This window comes from Podarcis bocagei, assembly GCF_964188305.1.
Source record: "Podarcis bocagei genome assembly, chromosome: 4".
NCBI classification, from domain to species: Eukaryota; Metazoa; Chordata; class Lepidosauria; order Squamata; family Lacertidae; genus Podarcis; species Podarcis bocagei.
The window spans coordinates 39656305-39675386 of NC_138128.1; the positions used below are offsets into that span (position 1 = coordinate 39656305).

The 19082-nt window shown below is 41.8% G+C and overlaps 1 protein-coding gene across 3 annotated transcripts; it reads left to right on the forward strand.

Moving 5' to 3' along the window:
• The first annotated feature begins 217 nt into the window (after positions 1–217).
• Positions 218–18194, forward strand: LOC308586480 (uncharacterized protein). 3 transcript variants are annotated; one of them, XM_081193126.1, is made up of 12 exons: positions 218–357; positions 1319–1365; positions 4191–4355; positions 5969–6086; positions 7016–7066; positions 8597–8674; positions 9806–9862; positions 11440–11499; positions 12335–12399; positions 14851–14929; positions 15966–16021; positions 17892–18194. In XM_081193126.1, exons 1-12 carry the CDS (start codon positions 343–345, stop codon positions 18106–18108), a joined length of 1008 nt encoding a protein of 335 aa, XP_081049252.1. In that variant the 5' UTR covers positions 218–342; the 3' UTR covers positions 18109–18194. The 3 variants fall into 3 exon arrangements, with proteins under 3 accessions (XP_081049252.1, XP_081049253.1, XP_081049254.1); XM_081193127.1 differs by having other exon boundaries at positions 14851–14874; positions 15970–16017; XM_081193128.1 differs by having other exon boundaries at positions 15966–16017; positions 17892–18048.
• Positions 18195–19082: the final 888 nt, after the last annotated feature.

Below are 19082 nucleotides of genomic sequence, written 5' to 3' on the forward strand. Positions count from 1 at the left end.
ACTTCTCAGAGCAATCCTATGAAATAATCCATTGCATATCGATTGACCCTGGAGCTAAGAAAAAGTCATTTGTCCAATGAGACTGCAACATAGCTAGGATGTGAACATAAATTTTAATTCATCAAACAATTCCTTGCATGTAAGTCTGCATCCGACACAGAGTGCTTTCTCTTAGGTGACTGCTAAGCCCTTTGTGACATCAGAGGCTGCAGGGACACTAGCCAGAGAGAGTCACACAGACACACAGAGCACACAACACAGATAGGCTATGCATGGACTTGGCTAGGCTACATGGCAAATCAAATTAGACATATCTGAATATATTTCTTGGCAGAGAATGACATGAGTGGAGCAAAGGTAATGTTGATGCTAATGAGCAAGGGTGGGTCTCTGCATGGCTGCTTATAGTTCTGAAGCTCCAAAATAACTGTCGTTGTGATGGAGCATGGCATTGTGTGTAACTCACAGGCATTGTTGCAAGTGAGCCCTTTGGGGAAGCGTCACAGCTCAGTGGTGGACATCTGATTTGCATGCAGAAGGTTCCATGTTGGTGGATTGTGAGAATCTGCTTTCCTTTCTCAAAGTAGGCTAAGCAGGACCCCTCCAAGAACTGGGTGGTGGTGATAGTTGTTATGATCAGGGAAGTTTCTGCTTCTTCAACTGCTGCTGTGTGCCACTTTTGTGTAAAGTAACAGGAAAACTCACCTGGCTGAGAAATGAGACATGTGTCCTCCTTATAGCTTACGTTGAAGCTATGATAGCAGTCCCTGTAGGTAGACCTCTAAGCTAAGTATGCTACCATTTAGGGCCTCAGATTAAGATGAGCCTCTAAATGAAAACAACTGAATTTCAGTTTTACAAAATACAGTGGTACCTCGTGTTACGTACTTAATCCGTTCCAGAGGTCAGTTTGTAACAGGAAACCGCTTGTAACATGAGGCGCGCTTTCTCTAATGGCGCCTTCCACTGCTGTCGTGCCGCCGGAGACTGATTTCGGTTCGCATCCTGAGACAAAGGTCACAGCAAGGGGCATCTACTTCCAGGTTAGCAGAGCACGTAACCAGCAGCATTCGTAAGGGGGACAGTATGTAACACGCGGTACCACGAGAAAAACAAGACTCTAGAACTGACATTATCATTCTGTTAATGACAAAAATAATGTGGAAGGCATATTGTGGCTCTTTTGGGGGATCAACTACTGAGGTAGTGAACTCTGGACAACAATGCTACAAGACAAACTGCACTAAGCATTATGTGCAATTATTTTGCTACTGGAAGTTAAACAAAAATTCTAAAAGAATGTCATTTCTGCCAGCAGATTTCTGAAGCCTTTACAGCTGTCAACATAGGAACCAAAAATGCCAGGTAAGTGTTCTTAAATTAAGGGAAGTGGGGTCAACGGGGAGGGGACCATGAAACAGGGTGGCAACTTACACATTACCCAAAAAAGGTTCTTTAATTCCTCCTCACTTTCTGCCATCAAGGTTGTGTCATCTGCATATCTGAGGTTGTTGATATTTCTTCCGTCAATCTTAATTCCAGTTTGGGATTCATCCAGCCCAGCCTTTCGCATGATGAATTCTGCATATAAGTTAAATAAGCAGGGAGACAATATACAGCCTTGCCATACTCCTTTCCCAATTTTGAACCAATCAGTTGTTCCATATCCAGTTCTAACTGTAGCTTCTTGTCCCACATAGAGATTTCTCAGGAGACAGATGAGGTGATCAGGCACTCCCATTTCTTTAAGAACTTGCCATAGTTTGCTGTGGTCGACACAGTCAAAGGCTTTTGCCTTTGTCAATGAAGCAGAAGTAGATGTCTTTCTGGAACTCTCTAGCTTTCTCCATAATCCAGCGCATGTTTGCAATTTGGTCTCTGGTTCCTCTGCCCCTTCGAACTCCAGCTTGCACTTCTGGGAGTTCTCAGTCCACATACTGCTTAAGCCTGCCGTATAGAATTTTAAGCATAACCTTGCTAGCGTGTGAAATGAGTGCAATTGTGCGGTAGCTGGAGCATTCTTTGGCACTGCCCTTCTTTGGGATTGGGATGTAGACTGATCTTCTCCAATCCTCTGGCCACTGCTGAGTTTTCCAAATTTGCTGGCATATTGAGTGTAGCACCTTAACAGCATCATCATTAAAAAATTTAAATAGTTCAGCTGGAATATCATCACTTCCACCGGCCTTGTTATTAGCAGTGCTTTCTAAGGCCCATTTGACTTCACTCTCCAGGATGTCTGGCTCAAGGTCAGCAACCACACTACCTGGGGTGTTCGAGACATCCATATTTTTCTGGTATAATTCCTCTGTGTATTCTTGCCACCTCTTCTTGATATCTTCTGCTTCTGTTAGATCCTTTCCACTTTTGTCTTTTATTATGGTAATCTTTGTACGAAATGTTCCTTTCATATCTCCAATTTTCTTGAACAGATCTCTGGTTTTTCCCATTCTATTGTTTTCCTCTATTTCTTTGCATTGCTCGTTTAAGAAGGCCTTCTTGTCTCTCCTTGCTATTTTTTGGAAATCTGCATTCAATTTCCTGTATCTTTCACTATCTCCCTCGCATTTTGCTTGCCTTCTCTCCCCCGCTATTTGTAAGGCCTCGTTGGACAGCCACTTTGCTTTCTTGCATTTCCTTTTCAGTGGGATGGCTTTAGTTGCTACCTCCTGTATAATGTTGCGAGCCTCCATCCATAGTTCTTCAGACACTCTGTCCACCAAATCTAAATCCTTAAACCTGTTCCTCACTTCCACTGTGTATTCATAAGGGATTTGACTTAGATTGTATCTTACCCGGCCCAGCGGTTTTTCCTACTTTCTTCAGTTTAAGCTTGAATTTTGCTATAAGAAGCTGATGATCTGAGCCACAGTCAGCTCCAGGTCTTGTTTTTGCTGACTGTATTGAGCTTCTCCATCTTTGGCTGCAGAGAATATAATTAATCTGATTTCAATGCTGCCCATCTGGTGATGTCCATGTGTAGAGTTGTCTCTTGTGTTGTTGGAAAAGCGTGTTTGTGATGACCAACTTGTTCTCTTGGCAGAACTCTATTAGCCTTTGCTTTGTCTATTAACCCTGCTTTGTTTTGAACTCCAAGGCCAAACTTGCCAGTTGTTCCTTTAATCTCTTGACTCCCTACTTTAGCATTCCAACCCCCTATAATGAGAAGAACATCCTTCTTTGGTGTCATTTCTATAAGATGTTGTAAGTCTTCATAGAATTGGTCAATTCCAGTTTCTTCAGCACCAGTGGTTGGTGCATAAACTTGGATTACTGTGATGTTAAAAGGTCTGCCTTGGATTCGTATCGAGATCATTCTATCATTTTTGAGATTGCATCCCAGTACAGCTTTCACCACTCTTTTGTTGTCTATGAGGGCCACTCCATTTCTTTTACGGGATTCTTGCCCACAGTAGTAGATATGATGGTCATCCAAACTGAATTCGCCCATTCCCGTCCATTTTAGTTCACTGATGCCCAGGATGTCAATATTTATTCTTGCCACCTCATTTTTGACCACATCCAACTTGCCAAGGTTCATGGTTCTTACATTCCAGGTTCCTATGCAACATTTTTCTTTACAGCATTGGACTTTCCTTTCGCTTCCAGGCATATCCGCAACTGAGCGTCCTTTTGGCTTTGGCCCAGCCGCTTCATCAGCTCTGAATCTACTTGTACTTGTCCTCCGCTCTTCCTCAGTAGCATGTTGGACGCCTTCCAACCTGAGGGGCTCATCTTCCAGCGTCATAACTTTTATATGCCTGTTGCCTTTGTCCATGGAGTTTTCTTGGCAGGGATACTGGAGTGGCTTGCTGGTTCCTGCTCCAGGTGGATCACGTTTGGTCAAAACTCTCCACTATGACCTGTCCATCTTGGGTGGCCCTGCACGGCATAGCTCATAGCTTCTCTGAGTTATTCAAGCCCCTTCGCCACGGCAAGGCAGTGATCCATGAAGGGGATACATCTGCATGTGTTAAGTTAATGGTCAGAATTCAACATCTGGAGATTCTCCAGACACACTGACCCATGCTGAGCCAATTTCAAGGGTGTGCAAGGTGAGAGAGAAGCCCTGTTGCACAAATGGAAATCCTTCTGCAGGTCTTCCACTTTAACTTGGACACATTTTCTTCTTACATCCCAGGTTTGCAATAAGTAAGGTACTGTATGTTATTTTTTAATCTCCCAACTAGGGACAGTTGGATAGCAGCAAAAGGAGCCTCCATCTTCCAGTCCAGGCATACAAATATATGGTTGAGAGAACAAATTAACTGCCTCATTACGGAAGGGAACAACATCAAGGCAAATATTTTGGATTTACAAGGAGCTATGAAGAACATGAAAGCTGAGCTCAAAAGGCATGTATCAATAATCAATGGAGTGTTGAGTGAATGTCTGATTCCAGCTTGGGGACAATTATTTTTCAGAAAGTTTGAACCTTACCAAGTTTTCCCTGGAAACTTCACAAAAATCAGTTGCATGCTATAAAACTACAGTGATGTGATGAGGGCAATTCTGATGGTTGGTGGTGTTTTCTCCTGGTTAACCAGGTGGTGGACGCTCCTCTGGAAAAGTCAGGTCCTGTCACACACATCTGGATTGCATCCAGCAGTGGCCTCTGTGGTGGGAAAGAGCTGCCCTCCCAACACTAATATCATTGTAGTGTAGTTATATGGGTCCCAGTAATGGTGAGAGAGCCCAATGGTCAACTCCAGTGGGAAATGACACACTTGAGCATCTTGCCCCATCATCCCCATTGGGAAAAGATGCTCTTGCATCATTTCTTGATGCAGGTTGCAGGAGCAACCCTTCTCTGGTGTCCTCTATGTACTTCCCCTTTCCATGTATGAGGCTTTTATTTTCCTTGGAGGAGGGGACCAAGATAGCAGGTACTAAACACTCAAGGGGGACACATGCTTTGGAGGGCAAGCATTCTGGTTCTCGCCCAACACTGCCTGCCTTTGAAAAGTGTCTGGAAGCTTCATTTGGTGCAGGAGCTAGAATGTTGTCACGATTCCAGTTCTCAGTTCATGCTGATGGTTGGAGGTAGTTAGGCTTCTGAATACCAATTGCTAGAAACTGCGGGAGGGGAAAGGGCTCTTTTGCTCATGTCCTACTTGCAGGTTTCCCACAGGCATCTGGTCGGCCACTGGATGCTGGACTAGATGGGTCATCTGCCTGATATTCTTATCTGCCCTACACCACTTCATTGGCTCTGGATTTGTTTCCAGGGACAATTCAAAAGGTTGGCTTTGACCATAAAAGCCCTAAATGTTCTTGTTGTTCTTGTTATTTATTTGATGCCTTACCTACCTTTCACTGTAAGGTCCTACGGTGGATTATATTAATTTTAAAATACAATATGAAAATCCATTTCAAACAAATTACACTCAAAAGAATGTGAGGTGGGATTTTGCACTAGTATTATCTGAAGGATAATACTTTCGCACGCCCCCCCCCATGGCTTTCCCCCATGTGACCCAACCCTCATGGTCTGACTGTCTAGTGAAGACCTGATCTATGCCCTACCCTGAGCTGATGGCAATATGGCAGGTGAGAGAGGGCCTTCTCAGTGGTGGCACCTGGGCTTTGGAGCCCCCTGACCTGGGAGAGTTGAATGATGTCCCTCCCCATTTCTGCCTTTCATGGAGAAGCAAAACTGCTGCCGTTGCTCAGATGAGCAATTGATTAAAGCACTCTCTAGAATAAGCTTAACTCTTAGTTTCCCCTGTACTTAATTTTTTTTGGATGGTGTAACATTGTTGCTATTTTAGATGTTACTCTTATTTAAGTAAATTTGTATACTTTTTTATTCATCAGTGGTTTACTGTGATAGTTAGCTGCCTTGATGGTCTTGTTTGGGGCAGAATGGGGGTACAAGTCTTTGAATTACTATTATTATTATTATTATTATTATTATTATTATTATTATTATCAACACTATCATCATCATTACCTCAACCATATACAGGATAAAGCAAGCTGAAGAGAAAATAACCTATTTGGAAACTGAGATTGAAGCCACAAAGAAAAATCAGGAAGAAGAGGCTGTAACAGCATCTTTAGAGGAGCAGTATCTTAAAAAGCTGGTAGGCAAAAGAAATCTTCCTGATCAGAGTTTAAAGAGCGTGTGTGCGCGCGCACACACACACACACACACACACACACACTGCATGTCATCATTAAAACAACAAAACGCAAAGATTTGTTGGCTAGATGAACACTGTCTGGTGATATTATTCCATAATCATTTTTTAAAAGAAAAACTGTATTAGTTATGGACATTTACTAGTATGGTATTTTCCATCGAGTCAATAGCCTCCATCAACAGCCTTCACCAAGGTGATGACTTTCAGATGTTATAGACTACAACTCATACTTCCGTGTGGCTTTGGGGTGTTGTAGTCCAAAACATCTGTAAGGCACCACCTTGGTCAAGGCTGTCCTACCATGTAGGTGGCAAACCAAAAGCTTGTGTATTTCTATAGCATGAATACTTCACTTAATATAGATTCCATTCTATAGGCCTCACCAGGTATAGACCTATTTGTATTCATCCTGTTTTATCTGCTGTGCAAAGAATAACTTACACAAATCTGAGGGAGAGCCTTGTGAATGGGAGGCTCATTTCCTACAAATACGGAGACTGTAAAAGCAATCACCTGGAGGCTTTCCATATTGCCATCTGTGAACAGCTATTTATCATGTGGATCCTCTGGTGTTTCCCCACACCACTACAAAACAGGAAAGAGGGAGGACTGCAGCAGACAACACTTGCTGTTGTTATGGCATCTGCCTGGGCTAGCACAGCACAGGAAACTCATTTTGCATCAGCCCAATCAAATTCAGCAGTCCTAGAACTTAGAATTGGAGAGTTAGGACTTTGAGTTGTGTGTGACACTTTCCTGAGTGTTTTCTTTAATTTGTAATGAATTGTTGCATCCCTTCAGCTGCAGCCCAAAGAATCGGGTATATATCAATCTTTGCAACTAACTGTGGCAATTTCTTACCCTCACAGGAGAAGGATAATGAAAATTTACACTTGAGGATCTTCATGCTTTCTGAGAAGGTACACCAATAATCAGATAGGTTTCCTCTGAATTCCATATGTGCACCATGTCCTATCTTTCCCCATGTTTGTGAATGTGCTGCAAGTGTATAATTCACAATCACCTCATCAACGTCAAGCCACTGAAAGTAAGTCGAGAGATGGAAAAAATAAACGCAGGTTGAGTAGTGGGCTGGATTTCTGATGAAGTATTCTCACCTGTAGTGGTTGGGTGGGGGCAGTGATGCTCACCTGATCTGTCACTAGTATTGCTGAGCTTCCTGGGAGGGAGATGGGCAAGGCAGTGCAGAGGCTGGCATGGTGCAAATGCACCAGAAGGAACACTGGATGTGTTTGTGTCATGCTGGTGTGTTTACACCATACTGCCTTTCTGCCCCACACCAGCCCGGTAAGCACAGGGAAATTGGTGACAGGAGGTCAGCTAAATGATGCTGCTTCTCCCCACTGACCACTACTGATTTGCACAATTGCTATTGTCAGCTCTGCATGGGCCTACCCAACCCACATTCTCAACATGCCAGTTTGGGTGCATGAACAAGTCTTCATGTTGTGCTGGTCCTGAATAACTGCATCAGATTTCCACTCTGAAATGAAATGGAAATGGAAATTGACACTGTTGCATTAGTGTTCATTCAGTCATGTCAAAAGAATCACTTTTTTAAAAAAAAAATGTAATACATCTATTATCTCCCTGGTGCTCATCTTTCTTTGTTGTATGCCTGTGTTGGCAGCACCAAAGCCTTTTTAAAGTAGGCATGAAACAGCATGCATATCTGAATATCTCCCCTGTATGCTCACTTGTTGTAGAAGTCAATGTTATGCTTGAAGCTCTAGCCTTTGACAGACCGCAGTCCTTTTCACTGCATAGCTTTGCAGTTACTCTTTAATTTCTACTGGAATAAATATTAGTGTTATTTGATAGACATTGTTCCACTCAGTTGTTCTGAAATGAATGTCTAAAGCAAAGCCAAAAATGACAAAGCAGATCCATGATGGTGATTTCCCATTGCTTTTGTTTTGCTTACAAGCACCCCCACTGGGACTTAGGGACACAGGACACTCCCTTGCAACAAATCAGATCTTTGGCCAACCTAACTGAGTATTGCCTTCACTGATGTCCTCAGCTCTCCAGGATTCCAGGCAGAGGCGTCTCCCAGCCTTACCTGGTGATGCCAAGGATTGAACATGGGCCATTCTGCATGCAAACCAGACTCCTCCATTGAGCAACTGCCCTTACCTGACTTCCTGGAAGTTGATGAATGTGAGGGGGTTTTACCTGTTCCTCCCATGACATTGCCCCATTGAAACTCCTTCCTCCCCACCTTGAATCTCCTCTTAGCTGAGAGAAAATACCACTAATTAATGAAAGGGAGGGAGGGAGGGAGGTCCTTTATTAGGATCACCAGGGTCATCTCTGATTTGCCCTCTAAACAATGAGGTTGTAACAGAAACGCAAAGAAGGTTCAGGCTGGCCAGCGCATATTGGTGAGACTGAATCTGAATATTTGTGTGTTTTGTGCCCCAAACCAGAGCTCAGCATTGACTGCATCAATGAAGATCAACCAGCAGAGTTACCTGCAGCTCTGCTGCCATGTCAACAAGCTAAAAGTGAGTAAGATTATAGAACCACAATAATAAAGTAGGGTTGGAGGAGGAAGGTTAAAAGAAGTGTCCATTGGAATTAATACAAAATACGTGGGGGACAATACATAGGCAACTGAGAAAAGGAGATAGCAATATTTATGAAGGTGGCATATATACAGGGGAAACGAGAAGATTTCACACATCCCTGTTTTGGTCACCTCTGCATTTCCTGTTTATGTGGAACGCCAAATAGATGAAGTTATTTTGCTGCACTATGCTAAAGTCTTCTGGCTCTGCACGCTAGCACCTGGGTATGACAGATACAGGGGGGCCAGTTGAAAAAGATGGCAGTCCAAAATATCATCAGGTCATTTTCACTTTGTGCCACTGGGGATTTGGAAGATTTTTAGGATGCAATCCAAACCTCTCCCCTCGACCACAGGGCTGTGCGACCACAGCCACATATGCACCTCTGAGGTTCATGGTCGCCAAGTTGGAAGGTGGTGTGTATGTGTAGAAGATCACTGAGCCAGCCTAGAGCTGTCACAAAGATGAAACCCAGATTGGGTCCAATGCCATTGTGTGATGGTAGCGAGATTGGCATCGAATCCAAAAGATCCCATACCTGAACAGCCCCTCTCCACCCCACTTTGGGGCTTTTTCTGGTAACTACTAATGAGAATTCCATTGACTTCACTGCTATCTAGCAGGTGGAAGTGCTGCACCAGTGGAGTGACTCTTGGGTCACTCCGTCATCATCGGCTGGTGGAAGTCCAGCTTAGCCTGCAGAGCTGGGCACAGAGACACCTCTACCCTACCCAACCTCAGTAGGACATAAAGAGGGTTTGGATTGCTCTGTTAGTGTCCATCAGCTTTTTAGTTCAATGTGAATACTTTAAAATGACTTCATCTAAAGTAAAGATATATAAATGTGTATACTTTGCTATATATTGGCACTCACATGGATTTCCGATGAGAGGCACAATCTGTTGAGAAGGTCTCCAGTACAAGCGGTGTTGACGTGTTCTCTTTGAAAGTGACCATTTCCTTTCACTGAGGGTTGAATCTCTTGGCCAGAGTGGAAAATAAAAGTCTTACATGTGTTTGCTTCAGAGATGTTGCCAACTGAAAATTTATAAATTTATTTTTAATTAGAGAGAGCTCCAGGAATGCAAACTGACCTGCGGTGAGGAGGATGAAGTTTTTACAAAGGTAAACTTAATTATCATATACATAGGAGACAGCTGAGCCAAAGTTAAACAGTTCTGGGTTCCGTTGCTTTGGGCTAACCCTCCCGTTGAAATCAATTAGGCTGTAACATACACAATTTTGCCCGTGGGCTTATTTATTATTTATTTTCCTACATTCCACCTCTCCTCCAAGGAGTCCAAGGTGGGTTTTCCCCTCCCCATAATATCTGCATAACTGTTACAGTTGCTACAAATGGAATCCCTGACCTGAACCCATGTGCAAAGTAGAAAAATGTTTCAAAGCTTCACTGGAAACAGTTTTAAAATGGTTACAGATAAACAATATAAGATACAAAATAATACCTCAAGGACCGCTTTTCCCCATATGAACTGACCTGAACCCTGTGATTATCATCTATGTCCTTTTAAATGTGTTTATGGGAGGGGAGTTATTTGGTGTGTGTTTTTGTTTTTATTATGTATTTTGTGCTCTCATTTTGTATTTTTATGTTGTGAACCACCCGGAGATCTTTCGATGAGGGGCGGTAAACAAATTAAATAAGTAAATAATAAAATAAGTAAAACGTTGCTGTTTAACAGCAAGCAACGCAATCCCATCTTCTTTGTAGTCCTTACTTTCCTGTATCTGGTCCCAGTGTGAGATCCACAGCAACTTGCTTCTTCATCATTGCAGAGCTTAGCCGCTGCTGTGGCTGCTGTCTCCATCAATGGACTAAGGCACTGAGTTCTTATGTTCCATCTTCCTGCTGTGAGAGCTCTCTGCTTGGCTTTCCAGTGATGAGTCATCAGTTAGCATAAAGGCTGAACGGAAAACATCCAACCTTTTCTGGCACATTTGCCAGAGTGAAACTTTCTCCCTAATGCAGACTTCTCTACTTTGCAAATGCAAATTTTAAATTAGTTTTTCAAACTTCAGTGCATACCAACATTACTTTTTATGCAAATTAAACTTATCTTTAGCGATAACATTCCTGTGGTGTAGGTTAGGTTGAGAGACGGCGAGTGTCCCAATTACACCCAGTAAGCTTGATGGCTGGATTGGGATTTGACCCCTCATCTCTCAGGTCCTAGTCCAGCACTCTCTAACCACTGCACTAAACTGGCTGAAGCCACATCATCCCAAAGAAGAAATACCCATCACTTCCTTCTCCTATCTTCAGCTGATAAAAAACTATTTGACTTTTAGAAGACATCTGAAGGCAGCCCTGTTTAGGGAAGTTTTCAATGTTTGATGTTTTATTTTGCTTTCAATTTTCTGTTGGGAGCTTCCTGGGGCGGGGGTGGATGGGTAGTAGGCAATGGAAGGTTGACATTAATCAGGCCCTCTTTCTTGGTCAATGCTCAATCCCAAATCCCAAGGCTTTCAAACTAAAAGATAAGAGGGCCAGATTGATTTTCAAGGTGAGCACCAGGCTACTTGGCCGTGCCTAGTGGTGTCTATCCCTTGAATATTGATGAAACACCTGGAATTGGTATGATCATACTAGGCAAAAATTGTAAGTGTTCTGACTAAAAACCCAAGGCAAGAAGGATTACAAGGATGGGGCAAAAGAAAAAAGGCATGTTCTTCTTTTCCAGATGAAACACCAAATCTGGGAACTGGAAGAGTATATACAAGAATACAAAGTGAAAATACAGGTATCTGTGTGAAATGCTTAACCATTGATGAAATGAATAAGGAAAGCAACAGCTGCCTAATTTAGGTTGCAGCACTAAACACACTTAGCAGGGAGTAACCACAACTGAGCATGGTGGAACTTACTTTTGAGTAGGAGTGCAGGAAAAAATTGATTTAGTGTGTATATAAAGCTGAATCTATCTCACTCACACTTTCCAAAACAGCACGCAAACCAAAATACAATTATCTTTGGAAATTCACACTTATTCAAATTTTGCAATACAATTCTCCAGCAAATGTTTACAAAAATGCATATATTTAGGGGAAGTGTGAATAAAATATATTACTGAAAATAGCATACAAAAATGCATCATATTCCGGAATATTGCTTGCAATAATGTGTACACTAGTGAAAGCTACATGCAACAATATGTTTGTTAGGAGAAATTCACACTAAAATGCTGATCATTTTTCATGAGAATTTTCTTTTCTTAAAAAATTACAATTACTGTAAATTGTGTAGAACTGAATTTTATAGTTGAAAAATGAGCAACTGAGAGAACTGAAATGGACACATTCACCCCTACTTATGAGTAAACATGCATCGGAAAGTACTGCTTTGTTTAGTAATTCTGAATATTTGGATTTGGTATTTCCCCATTGGTTGTTGGGGAGGAGAGGCCATAAAATGTCAAAGCAAGGAGTGCATAACATCTGGAGGGCAGCACACCAGCTACCCATGGAATGTATACAAAATTGCTCTAGGTCTTGATCTGTGGGGATTATCAGAGATCTCTGGGGGGAGGAAGAAGAAACAGAAACTTGAAGGGAACTTGCTGATTATTTTGTTTTCAGGTTCTTCAGGACAGAGAGAAAAGCCTGCAGGATGAGCTGTCAGCTGTTGCGAAAGACAAGGTTCGGTAAGACTCCTCTATGAGTCCAATCCTTTCTGCAACCAGTGTCAGTCCTTGAAGCATGTCAGATGAATCAAAGTCATGGTAATTCTTCTAGTGAAGAGCACAGCTTTCAGCTGTAACATATGTAATACTACTGAGCCAGAGAGACAGCAAGGAACAGCTGAGGTTATTTTATGACTGCAAGCGGTCAAGGAAACAGCAGATTCATATCATTTTCCTGAGCTATATTTGATGAGGCTGTGCCAGGAGTTGACCCAGAAGGTGCAGTCTACTATCCAAGGTATAGATACTGATGGAAGTGAACCTTTGCAAAATGCAAAACCAATTTACTGGACCAAAGGCCAGTAAACTCATCACTCTGTTTTTATCTGGATCCATAGTTCATTCTTCACCAAATATGTTTCAAACCCAACCTTTCAAGTTTTAATCACTCTGGTTGGCCTGCTCATTCATGAATTGCTTATCTCACCTATGTAATTTCACACATACACATCACACAGTCTGGACTTAAACTGCATTGGGCTAGGCCATGACCTCAAAGTAATTATCTCTGGCCAGGTACTCTGTTATGCTGTAACCCTGCTTTTCCCTGGCCATGGACTCTTTATTTTATGTATCTCTGATGTCCATCAAAAGACAGCAGAATCACCACAAGTGCTCCTCAAGACTGTCCCTCTATCACACTACTTTTTCCACATGCAATGGCGTACAGTGGTACCTCTAGTTATGAACTTAATTCGTTCCAGAGGTCCGTTCTTAACCTGAAACTGTTCTTAACTAGAGGCATGCTTTCCTAATGGGGCCTCTTGCTGCCGCTGCGCTGCTGGCACACGATTTCCATTCTCATCCTGGGGCAAAGTTCTCAACTTGAGGTAACTCTTCCATGTTAGCGGAGTTTGTAACCTGAAGCGTTTGTAACCTGAGGCGTTTGTAACTCGAGGTACCACTATACGTCTCAGGAAAATGCCAGCAGTTTGCTTTGTGCTGATGAAACAGAATGACATCATAGAACTAATTAGAAGAGAATGCTCCTCCTTTTGTAAAAGGAAACTATATGGCTCCACAGACCGACTGCTTATAGGCCATCTTTGTGGTAATACAAGTGCTCTCAAAACTATTCCCAATTTCCTCTTTCTTATTCTCCAGACATCCTGGCTACCTTTTAGCCAGCTGGCTTTTCAGAGTTCAGTTCAGAGCAGTCAGTAATTGATTTTATGTATGATGAAATGGCTGCTTAAATGTTTGATTCACTGTCAACCATGATCTGAGAAATAAATTCATAAATTAAAGGGATTCCTCATTTTCAGAAGCATTTATTATGCACTTCCACATTGGTCCTCATAGTCAAAGAGAACTGTTTCATAAAGAACCCACAGAGAATCTACATTGTATCTGAAAGAACATTAACTTATTAGGAATTAAATTGAAAGTGTTTTACTTTGCATCCTAAACTATTATGCATGCACTTAGCCACCAGCATTGCAAGAGAAACCTTTTAAATCTTCATTTTCCTTCAGTGATTTGATGTTAGGCCAGATATTGAGCTTGAACTCCAATACCACAAACACCATATATTTGTCTGCCTTGTTAAATAATTGGGAGGAGGGGAACTATCTTTTAGTTCTAATTCATAGTCATTAAAGCGAGTTTTATCATCATGTACATATGTAAAAAAAGGTGGGCCAATCTATCCTTTGCCACATTTTAACCATTATAACCAAACCACCCTCTTAATGTGGATTTGTTATGCTTACAATGTAATCTTCAGTCATTCTTGGATTTTGGTACATCCTGGCTCTGCATGTATCATATGTAGTATGCTATGTCAAAATAACTTCAGGATCAATCCATTTGTAGTCAGTTTCACACATGTTTATTCATAAACCCATTCCATCAATGTTTCCACATTAATCTCCTAATTCCTTTCAAAATAAAAGCCATACTGAAGGCAAATACAGAAGTGTACATAAATTCATATTTTATCACAAAACAATATTCAAGCACGTACAGTATTTTATTTCAATGTAAAATATGTATTTCCAAACCTATTTTATCCTAACATATACATATTGGTACGTTATTGGAGTGAATAACTGTATAGTAAAATTTGGTGAAATCTGAAATATAATTATGTTCTGATCCCTGCATTAGTCCCTGAGGAGCAAAGGAAGTCACTTCACTTAAAACTGTGGATGAATTGAAAATCTCCTACATCCATATGTCATATATTACATGGTTCTATCATGAAATGTTGGTTAGAAGGCTGCCAGCTCCCTCAGGGAGAGCCAGAACCTGGCTTATCAACGTGCCTTACAACATTTTCTTCTTCAAGGAACCAGAGGAATTTGTGCATTGCCCTGTTTGGGACTGCAAAGAGGACATTCCTGTGATTTAGAGAGACAGAATAGCTGCTACAAAATCTGCTAATGATCCAACCTTTTTCAATTATTTCAGACATCAGAGCAAGTTGCCAGGCAAGTTTTTGAACCTTCACCCAAAGAGCTTGATGTATGAATTGGCCAGGGCTGAACTGGTCAGTAATCTTGATTTACCCAATAAAGAGAAAGCTATCTGGTCAGTCTTGTGAGCATGAATTTTAGTTCATCGGTCAATAAACAGGAAGGTTTTGATTTTATGCTATACATAAAGTTGACACAGTTATTGCAGCTGAACCCCGCAGGGTCAGGCCAGCAGCGTTGGCGGCTTGGTTGCCCCTTGTGTTTGGATGTGAAGGTAGAGGGAATGCTATTTAACAGCTTCTGAAAGGGAGGAGACGTGTGTTGCCTGCTATGTGGCCAATGAATGCATCATACGCTCACATTCTACATCACTGATGGTTTGTAGTAGTTCTCTTCTTAGAAAGCCAAGAGGAAAGCACTGTCCTACAAGTTCTGGCTTATCAGCCTGATCTTATGATCTCCTCTGCAGTGGTAGCAAAGCGCTGAATCTGGTACAAGAGCTTAGCACTACTCCAAGGGAATGTTTTGTCATTGTGCTGTTGGTTTGTGACACAATTTCAACCTCTGTGCTGTGTTTCAATAACGCCCCCCTCCCAAGCATAGGTGTGACACTTTTGCTGTTTTACTAGCATACTGGTTATATGCTACCTTCAGCATTTGAGGCAGCATGTCTCTGAATGCCAGTGGCTGAGAAATAACAGTGGTAAGGAATCTCACTGGCCACTTTAGGAAATACAGTGCTGGACTAAATAGGCCTTTGGGTTGATTCAGAAAGGGCGGTTCTTATTATATATTGCTCATCACAAGCGGTTAAAATAGCCATAGGTGCTGTTCTAACTGCTGTAGTGCAAACTTGGGCTTGCCTCACAACAGCTGGCATGGTGGGAGAAGTTTGTGGTTTTAATTTGGCAGCATGGGTATTCTAGCGACAGAGAAATTGCATGGCTAGCCAGTTCCATTTTCCTCACTTCAATTTGGAGAGTCACACAATTTAGAACTTGAAAACTCCCAGTAATGAACTGCTTTGAGTTCCTTGTTCATTTACTACTACCTGTACAAGCGTATATGTGTTGGAGGGGTAACTTTTTCCAACTTTCTTTTTAACTACAGGAAGAAAAAATGCGAAGAGAAGAGAAATTTGTGAAGAAACAGCTTTGTGGTGGTAGGTTAGTGAAGAAAATGTTTACTATTTGTCACCGCCTTCTCACTTTTTAAAAACATGCACCCATAAATGTATAACAATGCAGACAATTGTAGCAATAACCTCTGGCTTATATTTCATATAGTCATATTACTTTGGGAAGTGGGAGTTGGTCCCCATTATTTATGGTGAGACTGTGTGAGACTTCTGCTTGGATTTTCATAACTCTATGATTAACTGGTTATGGTACCGAATTCCATAAAATAACCAGAATCCAGAGGTGGGTTTTACCTTTGATCCATGGAAGTATTGCCTGTTCCAAACAATGCTAGGACTTAACAAACCCAGCAAGATTCTGATACAGGTTTGGAAACCTTCATTAACCACAAAACTGTGAAAATACCACTGGCAAAAAGGAATAAGAGAAGAAGAAACTCCAGATGCTAAACAGAGGGCATTGAAAAGTACATATGAATGCAGACAATGCAAATAAATAACAATGACTTCCTTCCACCCATCAAGATATGTGGAAGAAGTACTGATGTGTGATTTTCCCAATGGTTGTCTAATATTGAAACTGTCCATTTTCTGATGTGGAGTAATTAATGTTAGAATTCCTGCTCCATGATTGCAGTCATGGGATTGTTGTCTATCACATGATGGTGTATGTTTTGACTCCACAGAGTGGGAAGTGACGGAGACAGGATGTTTGTGTTACTGTGTTTTGTGAAGCGGGACTATTGTCCTTTGTGCTTTTTCTCTTTGTTGTCTGATGCTAGAGAGAGAGGGAGCCATGTTGCAGTGCTCTGTGTGTGTTTATATGTAAATAAAGTAGATTAGCCAAAATGCTGAGTTGCTGAGGTCTGTTACGCAAGCTGCAAAGACTCTGTGGATCCCTAAGTGTGCTGGTGTTTGTTGGCATCGGTCGCTGTGATGTTCGGGCTGAAGAAAGCTTTTGAAGCTCCTGAATGAAAGACCAGGAGGGAGAGAACATGCCAGTCAGGCATGTGTCTCTACCAGGGTCATACTCAAGTGTAGGATGAGCTCCTGACAATTAATAGGTACAACAAATGAGCAAGGTACATGGAAGGTATTATTAGGTGTGACCAGCCCTGTCCACCTGGTTTTCCCAGGCATGCTATTTAGCATCTTCTACAAATCAGGCCCATTCAAGGTAAAAAGGAAGACACTGTCAAACTAAAAGGAGATGTGTACAAGCAGGCATGTAACTGGGCATGGAAGGTACAGGGATGGGTGAAGCAGCAAAGCATATTGTTCATAATCTCTGAAGCGTGTTCTGAAGTACTTAACAATTATCATTTCCAGCTTCCAGTGAAGAAGGCTTGGGTACAGAATACTGACTTGGTCTAAACCCTTTCAAAGAGCTTTATTGTTGCAGGGATTTGAACATGATTCTGTCACATTCAAGTCAAACATACTAGCCATGGAACCATACAGATAGGAAGGAATCAAATGGTCCATTGCCTCTTAGGCTATTGTGGTATTAGATATTTAAATAATGGTGTTTGTGTTGCATTTTCCTCATCTGTAATTGGAATCCAATGTCAACCTTGATTGGCTTGAATGTATTTTCATTTTCAGCCAAAATGGATTTCTTCCAGTTAAACGCATTACAAAACCAGCAATCATAATGTGCTCAGATAATACGAAAGGGCCCCACAGTGGTGCTTTTAGTGTCACTTCCTAAAAACCCTTGGAGTCAATTCTCCTTCATTAAAAGCCCAAAGTTCTCTCTGGTCTGAGTGACAACCTTTCGGAAGCTGCTTATGTGCTCATTTTGCCCCATCAACAGATTGTCACTTGGGACCAAGGGAGGACAGTGTCACCCTGCCTTGTCTTTATAAACTGCAGGCCTCTCTTTTCTTATTTCACAGGACAAAGATCACCTGGGTCTTGATAGGCTTATGGCACTTTGCTGGTGTCCTGCTGGTGATTGTCTTGACCGTCCTGCTAGTCACTGTCTTCATCCTCACTGCCTGCCTTTCCAATCACACAGTGACAGAGGCATATCAGCGGCCTGTGTGGCAGTTCCTGGACTATTACATCCAACCATATATGCAACTCTACAGCACCGGCATCTTACCAAAGTGATCTCAGGATTGGAAGAAGCTGCCGACTAGAGAGAGCCTGTCATTATAATGTATCTCAGAGTGTGGATAAAGCTCATAACCTATCAAGGTCTTCTGGTGTGTAATGATTTGGGAGTGTAATTTCCCCCCCCACACACACACACACTGTACCTTACCCATCACTGGAGGCCTGCTCAGTTTGTGATATGCCAAGCCAAATACAGCACAATACCCATGTATGGGCAGGCTGTCCTGGGCGCTATAAACATCCTGGTTTTGCTTCCTGTCTGCAGTATAAAAACAGAGGCAGATTAAGCACAGCACATGCAATGTTATAAATTGTATAGGTATGCATTAACGAACTACATACGATCTTCACTGGAGATCTTAGCATGCATTGTACCAATATGCTGTCCCATGTTTCCTCCTGCCCTTCTATTTATCTCTGTGTATAGGACAATAATGTGCTTGGTGTCAATTTATTCTTCTGTCTTTTTCTTAGCCAGAGTTGGGAAGAATCAATCTGCTTCTTTTCTTGATTATGTAGAGAGGTTCACATTACAAACATGTTATGGGGAATAATGATGCCCCATCTATGCCGCACCTCTTAATACAATATTTGTAACATATTATATTAACTGAACTATTGTTGCATGACCCCTGTGCCATTATTATTTATCCATTAGGCGTAAAACTTCTAGATATCATATCATAGTATATGTTTGCCCTGTTATGCTTGGCTGCATTAAGAAGTCCTACATCCTTTAGGTGTTTTTTTGCAACAGGATCTGTCTCATGTTGAAAGCAAACATGGAAATATTCTACAACACATGATGTTTCAGCCAGCTCTCTTCCAGAAAACACCCACTACCTACCTATACAGTGGCCAACATCTGAATAAAACCAGATTTATTTAGCTTCAGTCAGGTCCCGATACTGGAGCATCCTGGATAGTGCAAGGTTGCCAACTTTACTAGTCTGGCCAGTAAACTGTTC

Bases quoted from the DNA above. Each gene is read 5' to 3' on its own strand.
- LOC308586480 (XM_081193126.1), top strand. The intron at 1,366-4,190 runs GTAAGTGTTCTT...TCTCCCAACTAG, and splicing joins ATAGGAACCAAAAATGCCAG to GGACAGTTGGATAGCAGCAA. The intron at 16,022-17,891 runs GTTAGTGAAGAA...CTTATTTCACAG, and splicing joins AAACAGCTTTGTGGTGGTAG to GACAAAGATCACCTGGGTCT.